Genomic DNA, 9,818 nt, shown 5'->3' on the forward strand with positions numbered 1-9,818 from the left:
ATTTCTGCCCCCCCCCATCCAATGCAGTCACTATGGGACCTATATTTTGCGACAAGGCAAATGGCCACCATATATCTGAATTATTTTGAATAATTCTGAGTTTTGTTTAGGCAAGAATACCCATATATGTATTTTTAAATTATTGGATATCTGCTTTCAAAACTTCAGGTTTTAATCTATATTTTGATATAATTGTATAATTCCAACGTGTTTTTTTCCTTGTGAATATTTTATATTATTTTATGTAAGCACCTTTAAGTGGTACGTCAATCTTCTTAAACCAAAGGGGGGGGGGAATCAATTATCAGATTTTTTTTTTTTTTTTTTTGAAAGCTGCTTCTATGTAAGTGGTTAGCTATGAACAGATATTCTAAATGCATTAAATGAAGAAGATGGTGCATCTGCATGAAGGTCCTGTTTTCTCTTGGTAGGAGCGCAGCTTTGATTGTAAGATCTGTGGTAAGAGCTTCAAGAGGTCCTCCACGTTGTCTACCCATCTTCTCATCCACTCAGACACCCGGCCTTATCCATGCCAGTACTGTGGGAAAAGATTTCACCAGAAATCCGACATGAAGAAGCACACTTTCATCCATACAGGTGAGAATCGCTACATCCCTCTTGGCTTCCCAGAATAATAAATAAATAAATAAATAAATAAATATCAATCCACCTCCCACCCCCAGCTGTTGGGATAAATGGACATCTTTATCCACTGGTTTCTTTTTTGTTAAATCGTTTTTATTAATTCTCCAATTTAGCATATCAAATCATAATCCAATAAAAATAAAAAACTAAAATAAAAAAGATCAAATTATCTTCCAAATTATAATCATTAATTTTTGGGACTTCCCATAGTCTGGACCTTGAAGCACATCTCCAAATCTCAATCCTGCCTCTCGTCGCTATTTCCATATTTCCACATCTCGATTTTAACGCTCTGAACTTCTTTTATCTGCTGGTTTCCTCCAGAGTGACACCGAGAAAGCAGGGTGGACTAGCTGACAGATTTATTTTTTGTCTCTCCAGGGTACAAGTAGTTTTAGAAAGACAGACACGCAAGCCCTCTTCAGCTCTTCCTTTAAAGCAGAGGAGGTGGCAAATGTTTTTCTATGTGAGGGCCACATTCCTTTCTAGGCAGCATTCTGAGGGCCACATGCCAGGGGCGGAAAGAACCGCTGGACAGAGCAATGCAGCGCTTACCCCCCCTAAAAAAATGTTTAGGGGTACTCTCATTTTCCTACTCATATTGAAATACAGCGGTACCTTGGGTTACAGACACTTCAGATTACAGACGCTTCAGGTTACAGACTTCACTAACCCAGAAATATTACCTCGGGTTAAGAACTTTGCTTCAGGATGAGAACAGAAATCGTGCTCCGGAGGAGTGGCAGCAGCGGGAGGCCCCATTAGCTAAAGTGGTGCTTCAGGTTAAGAACAGTTTCAGGTTAAGAACTGCCCTCTGGAACAAATTAAGTTCTTAACCAGAGGTACCACTGTACTACCCCTCAATGAGGCCAAACTTAGTTTCACAAAATGTTTAGGGGTATGCGTACCCCTGCGTACCCCCCAGGGGGGAGCACTAGAGCAATGAATGTCAATTTCCCCTTTGTACTATTGTTTCTGCCCACACTCCTGAGGCAAGAAACAAGATGGCACCCTCCCCATTGCATGTGTATAGAATTCAGTTGACGTCGCTACCCATCCCTGCCCCCCAGCATTTGCTGCCTGATGAGCGCATTTTGTTCTGCCTAATGGTAGGCCCAGCCAGAAAGTTGGAGGATGCAGATCCGAACAGTCAGTCTTGATACCTGCTCTGGAGCTCTCTTGTGTATTATTGAGTTTTCCCCATCAAACTGCTTGAGGGCTATTTTCAGTGGTAGGCAAGGCACCATGATTTTGAGTTTCTGGGAAACATGGAAACAAAACCAAAACGCAGATTGAATAGCTGAGGAAAACTGTTAGGAGAAAGACAAACAAAACATACTGCAGATTTAAATGGAGCTTTTCTCAGGGGGTAATGTCTTCTGACCTGGCAGCCTTCTGTATCCACTGAAGCGGGAGTAAATTACAAAGATATTATCCCCCATGCGAATAAAAAACAGAAGGAGAGCTTTGCAGAGATCTATAGAGTCCGACACCTGTTTCCTACAATGGCCAACCAGATGACTATGGAAGGCCCACAAGTAGGAGGTGAAGGCAATAGGCCTCTCCTGCCATTTGCTGTTTGGCAACTGATATTCAGAGGCATGTTGCCTCAGTTATTGGATGCGATGCAAAACCATTATGGCTAATGGCCATTGAGAGCCTTATTCACCATGAATACGCTTAATCCCTTTTTAATACTGTCTACTTTGGTCCAGCACTACATCTTGTGGTAGCAAACTCTACTATTTAACAATTTAGCTTCATCAGATAATCCCCATTCTTGTACTTTTGAGAGAGGGAGAAAATGGTCTCTCTGTCCACCGTCCTCCCTGTCACTCACAATTTTTCTAAGCTAAAAAATACCCCAAACCTGTTTCTCTTAGGGAAGTTGCTCCAGCCCTGACATTTTGGCTGCTCTTTTCCAGCTCTAAAATATCAGCTGTACACTGTATTATAAGGGTGGTTGCAGCATAGTTTTGTATAGAGGCATTGTGTAGGTGGTTCTATCGTATCCTAATGATTTCCAACATGGAATCTGCCTTTTTCACAGCAGTACCACACTGGATCAACATTTTCATTCGGCCACCCACCACAAATGCAAGATCTCTTTTCAGTCAGTGCCAGCTTAAATCCCATTGACGTATATATGAAATAAGGATTTCTGCATGACTTCGCACTTGCTTAAATTGCCATTTTAATGTCCATTCACCCAGTTCTGAGACAGCCTTTTGGTTCAAAGTTTTATGTCATTCTGTATGGCTGGTGTGAAAAAATGCCTTGGAAAACGCAATTCATGGTCACTGCTGTTGTGTTTCCATGTGCAATCTGATTGCAAGAGCGTCACTGATATTGTCCAACTCTGCATTGCTAACTCCATTCTCCACCCGTGTCCTGCCCCATTTTTGTGAACTTTTATTGGTTTTTAGAAACCAATTGCTTGTCACAGTTTCAAAGTGCGCTAGTCTACTCTCAGCGTAATGCCACTTATTTTGAGCGCGTGTCGATGGAAAACTAGATGCCCCTCAGCAAAACCTCGCAACATGTAAGAACAAATGGCTGCACAATTATTTCCCCAGGAAGCGCGACCATTAACATTTCAGAGACAGGGAAGGAGGCAGTGAAAGAAAAAGGCCTTCTGTGGTTAGGACGAGGGCAGCACCCAGATTTTTAAATCAGGTTCTTCCCCTTCCCAAACATGCACACTGGCTTAGTGAGCAATGAGGGCCACTATCTGTGTGCATGTTTGGGAGAGGAAATTATTTGTGCAATTGGAAATAGAAACAAACAATCCAACTCCATGAAGAACAATGAGCAATGAAGAACGAGCTGCTTAGGGGAAGAGGGTGGAAATCTTCTCCTCCAAAGGTTTTCAAGGGAACTCTGATCAGTAGTTTGCCAAGGATGCTTTAGAGAAGGAAAGGGTAGCTTCCTAAGTCTGAGAGCTGAGATCCTCATTGAGCTGGCTGTTTAGGCGCTGCACCCTCTCAACATCATTGCCAAGCTCTGAGTTACCTGAAAGGGTAATGTGAGAGCTCCCTTGTCTCCTCCTTCCAGTTGTGCCTTGTCAGAGAGTGGCTGGTACTTGTCCTAAACTAGGGAGATTAAAATTAGCACAAAACTTGACAAGGATCTTAAGGATGCTATCCTAGGGTTGCCATATTTCAAAAAGGAAAAAACCAGGGCACCTCGAAAGTTGTTCAACTTTTTTTAGACAAACCCCAAAGTTGTTGAGTTGAAGGTTTGTTTATTTTTTGTTTCTTTACAAAAACGCAATTCTCCAATTGACTTGCCTAAGATCCAGGACAAAGCGCTGCCTTTTGGAAATTCACCTCCAGATGTCTGCCTTTTGAAATCCCGGTAATGTCCAGACATATGGCAGCCCTATGCTATCCTTAGTATTTATTCCGAGTCACCTGCCCATATTGGATATCTGGGGATGCCATTTTCTTTATATATATAATTTTTTATTAGTTTTTTAACATATCATTTTCAACAGTAATTAAACATACTTTTACATCTTATTCAAATTTTTGACTTCCATCAATCCTGTCTGAAAATTTTCCAATCTAATCTCTCAGTATGCATTTATCTTCCCTATTACATTTCAAACTCATAACCAATATCTCTCTCTTTTTCTACTTTGTAACACTTTGCATATTTCTCCTTACAAAACTTCTTGTAGTCCTACTAGTGTAATTTGTTGATTACAGTTGCTCTTCAAATAATTCATATACGTCTTCCAATCTTCTGTAAATCTCTGGTCCCGCAGGTTTCGAATCCTTCCTGTCATTTTGTCCAATTCTGCATTTTCTATTGGACTTTTCAAGCTGGTTTGTTAAGGGTGCTACATTGTTGTAACTTTGTGCCCATCCTTTTGTAATCCGCAGGTGAGAAGCCCCACAAGTGCCAGGTGTGCGGCAAAGCCTTCAGCCAGAGTTCCAATCTCATCACCCATAGTCGGAAGCACACGGGCTTCAAGCCCTTTGGCTGCGATCTGTGTGGCAAAGGCTTCCAGAGAAAAGTGGATTTGCGGAGGCACCGAGAGACGCAACATGGTCTGAAATGAGAGCCATACAGAATCTGGGCGGGGAGGGGGAGGGAACCCAGGGAACCCCCAAAACACTATTTCAACAGACTTTTCCTCCTCCCTTGGTGGGCTGCCCTCTTCCTGCCCCCGCCTCTCTTGTCTGGCCACTTCCTGCCATGTTCTCACTAAACAGGAAGCCAGAGCAGACTGGCCAGCATTTTGTAGAACTTCACCGAAAGGTCTTGGAATGAAAATGGAACGCCAAGGCTGAAGGAAGGTGGGGTGAAGTCTTTTTCCCCACTCTGTGTCTCTTCCTTTAAAATTAAACACTGGAAAAATAACATGCACACCCCACCGCCTTAAAGCCCCCAAAGTCTTTGTATACATAAGCTACTGGTGCCTACGAACCAGAAAGTCCTTTAAAAAATGAATTTCCCAGCTAACCCTTGATTTCCTGAAAGTTATTTTTTATCTGGGAAATCTAAACTACCTGAGTTTACATGGTCAACACACTGAGCCGCTTGACAAAGGAAAGTGACTGTATTTGATTTTCTACCGTTTAACAACTTGCGACTGGTTTTCATCGATTATTTGGACCTGGACCTCAAAGCCCTGCCTTTTCCAGAGTTTATAGAGCTCCTATTAGGCAGCTTCCTAGGACTGCTCCCAGCTAACTGGTCCAAGGCTCCAATTTTAGGAGTATTGGATTGTGGCCCAATACATTTTTCCAACTGAGGGAGAGAGCCCCTTGGCTACTTCAGCCAACCTTGCCTAGTCTTAGTTGAGAATGCCTGAATAAGTTTGAGGTCAGCATTTAGATGTTGTGCAGAGTCCGGCCTTCCCCACATGCTCCCCACATGTGTTTCACCAAGACGCCATCTCCAATTTTTAGTCTTCGTTGCACATCCAGGCCAAGTGTTAATCTCCAGTAGCTCCCTTCATGCCAGGGATTTGCAACTTTTAGGACAACACAATGCTCCCATCCAAGAATTTCAGTCTACCTACTTTATGTCCTGGTTTTTTTGTGGTGCATGTATGGCTCTTCCTTTGCACCTGTTGGGAAGAGCCAATAAGAAAGAGCCTTATTATTAAAAATTGTTGAAGTTTGCCCTTGAGTTGAAGAGGGCAGAAATAAGGGATGAGGACAGATTTTTGCTTTTAAATGTCATTGGCATTCTGTGATTAGATAACCAGTAGGTGCGAAATAGCTGAGGAGCTCCTGTTACTCTGGACTGAATATTTAGGTTATATGCTCTCAGATGGTCTCATGCCTGGAAAGACCCATAAATTAGTATCAGTTTGTTATAGTATGAATTTGCCTTAACTAATCCTGTGCATACCTCATTGTGGGCGGGGGTGGGGGAAGAATCTGTTTTTACTTTATAGATAGGATTGTAAATGCCTTTATTTAGATTTTACAGTGTGTCTTATGTTCATTGATGCATATTTATTGGAATAATGTTTTAAATTAATAAAGTCCCGAGGATCCCCAGAAGCAGTATTTATTTCAACAGGACGTATTAACCAAACCAGAGGTGCGATTCTAGAGGAATTTACTTGGAATTCTGGTCCACAAATCAATGGACTTATTTTCCCCAACGGTGTAGGAATTACAGCAAATCAGTTAACAAAGCTTGCTGTACGATCAGACAAAAAACAAGACAGAACACTGAAGCTGGGAGGAAGACAGACAAAGCGCAAATCAGCCAAAAAGGTGTCACTTTAAGGCTGCACTTTGACAGGCATATTCATGTCAAATCAGTGCCAGAGTTGGAGTCCTATCAGCCTGTGCACCCCATATATATATATATCTCAAGATAGTGCCAAACAGTACAAAGGTATGGACAGCTGCACTGCAAAACAATCTGATTCCCCCACAGCGCTGCCCTCCTCCTCGACAATGCAGTCACTGCCTGGACAGGAGTTTATATTGCACATGATACAAAAAAATAATAATCAGCCAGCACGGTCTTGACTGAGCAGGATCATAGATAAGCAGATTCTTTTTCTAGGGTGCAACCTGATACACGCCTATTCAGAAGCAAGTCCCGTTGGCTTCAGTAGGGGCTTACTCTCTGGTAAATTGGTGTAGGGTTGCAGTCTTTTGATCTCCTCCGCAAGCTGTGCACATGTAACCTACGTGGCAATTATACAGGCTTAGAGAGCATGCGAAGGAAGCTATTTCAGCATATTACCAGGATGTGACACATTTTTCGAGAACGAGAAAAGAGGCATAAAGAAGCACAGGGTTCAGAGAAGGGCTGGATTTACACCCACACTTTTGACTTTCTTTGGCTTAGCATGTGGAAAGCTCAGAGAAATGAATGCTGAGTTGTTTAGGACTGGGGATGATCACTGGTCACACCTAAGAGGAGACTGCCAAGTTCAGGGGTGCAGAACTGTGGCCCCCAGATTTAGCTGGAATATTATGCCCATAATATTCCAGCTAAATCTGGACGCGGGTGGCGCTGTGGGTTAAACCACAGAGCCTAGGACTTGCCGATCAAAAGTTGGCGGTTCGAATCCCCACGAAGGGGTGAGCTCCCATTGCTCAGTCCCTGCTCCTGCCCACCTAGTAGTTCGAAAGCACATCAAAGTGCAAGTAGATAAATAGGTACCGCTCCAGCGGGAAGGTTAACGGCGTTTCCGTGTGCTGCTCTGGTTTGCCAGAAGCAGCTTTAGTCATGCTGGCCACATGACCCTCGGCCAATAAAGTGAGATGAGCGCCGCAACCCCAGAATCGGTCACGACTGGACCTAATGGTCAGGGGTCCCTTTACCTTTACCTTTATTATGTCCATCATCCCTCACCATTGGCACTGCTGACTGGGATCAATGGGAACTGCAGTCCAATAATATCTGGTTGCCCACCTGCAGCCCAGCTCATCTCATTCCTAGCAGAACCTCCAGGCGTTTCTTTGTTTTGTTTTGTTTTAAATCATGATGAATAATTAGCAGTTCTGCATTTAGTGTAATAAATCCATTTAACTAGGAGAGTCTGAATAGTCCCACCTTGCTCGTTCAAGACACGGTTCATTTTTATAATAGATCTGGGCTTCCCAAACTTGGGTCTTTAGCTGTTTTTGGACTACAATTCCTATCATCCTTGACCACTGGTTCTGCTAGCTAGGGATGATGGGCGTTGTAGTCCAAAAACAGCTAGAGACCCAAGTTTGCGAAACTCTGTGATAGGTTGCCAAAGTATCAGGCTCGGAGTGCTGAAATGGGGTTCTGTTAACCTGGGATAGCCAGGAGATCTTGTGTGAAGTAATAACCAGGGACTGCGCAACACCAGGTGCTAAGTAGACCAGCAGACAAAGAGCAGTATCAAGACAGTTCCTGCCTTCAGACTTACAATCCAAAAGACAAGGCACATGAGAGAAAAAGAAAGCTTCTGGTTCTGTAATAATAAAGTTATACAGTAAAAAAAAAATAATGCCTGGGAGTTCTGTGGGAGATGGAATATTTCAATGTGCCCCGTTTGTGGAAAGCTAACCTGTCAGGGATCTAAGTCTAGCCTGCCCTCTAGTCCCCCACGACAGGTTAGTGTGAATAAGTTTTTCTGATGTGAAATATTCAATCCCATCACGTCCCTAGGCATTCTGAAACAGTACACTTTCAGGAGGCCCATACCATAAGATTCCTCTAAATATGGGGCTTTGAACACACATAACTCCTGCCCCCAGGTCTTGGAGCTCTACACTCAGGATATCCACAAAACCAGCACAGGTTTTCTGCATTTGGAGGGCAGTACGGATAGTCAACCAACATAAAGGAAAATGCAACAAAATCCTATTCCAGGCATAGGCAAATTCGGCCCTCCAGCTGTTTCGGGACTACCACTCCCATCATCCCTAGCTAACAGGACCAATGGTCAGGGATGATGGGAATTGTAGTCCCAAAACAGCTGGAGGGCTGAATTTGCCTATGCCTGTGACCTATTCAAACCACCTGCTCCTTTCTTGATCTAATTCTGCACTTCCAGTTGTGTTGTCCCAAGGCGCTAAATGACATGGTTCTCCTTTCGAGAACTATGGCCGCCTCGTTCTGTAGGGGCTTGGGATGAAAACTGGTGTTCACACTGTTACTGATAAAAAAATTGTTTAAATAAAGGTCCTTCTCTACATGACAACCTCCAGTTGTCTGCAAGCTCTGGGTACAAGATTTGTCAGAATGTGCCACACTCCTAAAGGAAAAGTTTATGGATTTAGGATGGACAAATTTGTCAATTTTCCATTTCTCGTTTTTGCAGTCTCAAGTTCAGTTCTCTAGCTATCTGCACAAGTCTGCCTTTCGATATAAATTTCACCAGCATTTAAAAACACATTTAATAAACACATGTTTATACAATTCTGCCTGATAAGACACAGTCTTTTTGCAAGCAATTTCCCCATATATAATGCATTTTATATATCATTTTCATGAATATATGCATTTCAATACATACTTTCCCCTATCATAAACACACACACACACACACACACACACACACACACACACACACTTTATTTGGTTGGAAAACTGCATTAAAAAATTCAGAGAAGTGCAGCTGTCAAAGAGTAGCTGTGTTTTGGCACATACTGTACAGTGTTTAGGAAATTTTGAATTACGGTAGGTAGGTTTGCATTAAAATCTTAACCACACCAAATGCCTATTGTGGATTCAGGTCAACACTCTCTCTGTGCCCCCCAATATTAAAGTCCATGATGTGAGACATTTTAAAAATCGAATTCATGTGGTAACCTTTCAAAGCAATTATGGCACATGGTCACTTTTTTCGCCACTTTTGGATGCAGTTTACTGGGTCATCTCTTTGCAATGCAGGTGAGTATCTCTATTTTCATTGTTTAATAAAATAATTTATGTATTGCCCTTTCATGTGGAAATACCAAACAAACAAAACGAAAAGGAAACCCCAGAAAAACAACACAATAAGACCAAGTCAACAAAACAATGTTAAAACCTCAATCACAACAGAACTACTTTGAAATATCAGTCGCAGTTAAGTAGGAGAAATGTCAGAAGTCTGTATTATTGCACCCCGACAGGCAAAAATAAGTCACACGCAAAACTGCTGTTTAAAAATAACCTTTTTGCAGTGAAAAACGGTGCTGGGGGTGGGGAAATATCGTAATAATCTAAGCAGG

General features: G+C 42.5%; 1 protein-coding gene across 1 annotated transcript in view; it reads left to right on the top strand.

The window, feature by feature from the left end:
* Positions 1-6,167, top strand: part of GFI1 (growth factor independent 1 transcriptional repressor) — a 30,023-nt gene extending 23,856 nt beyond the window's left edge. Inside the window, exons 6-7 of the mRNA XM_028732779.2 lie at positions 432-597; positions 4,533-6,167. Coding sequence (XP_028588612.2) covers positions 432-597; positions 4,533-4,711 — 345 coding nt within the window. The 3' untranslated portion in view covers positions 4,712-6,167. The remainder of the gene's footprint in view (positions 1-431; positions 598-4,532) is intronic.
* The last annotated feature ends 3,651 nt before the right edge of the window (positions 6,168-9,818 follow it).

The sequence above is a fragment of the Podarcis muralis genome, chromosome 5, assembly GCF_964188315.1.
Source record: "Podarcis muralis chromosome 5, rPodMur119.hap1.1, whole genome shotgun sequence".
Taxonomy (NCBI): Eukaryota; Metazoa; Chordata; class Lepidosauria; order Squamata; family Lacertidae; genus Podarcis; species Podarcis muralis.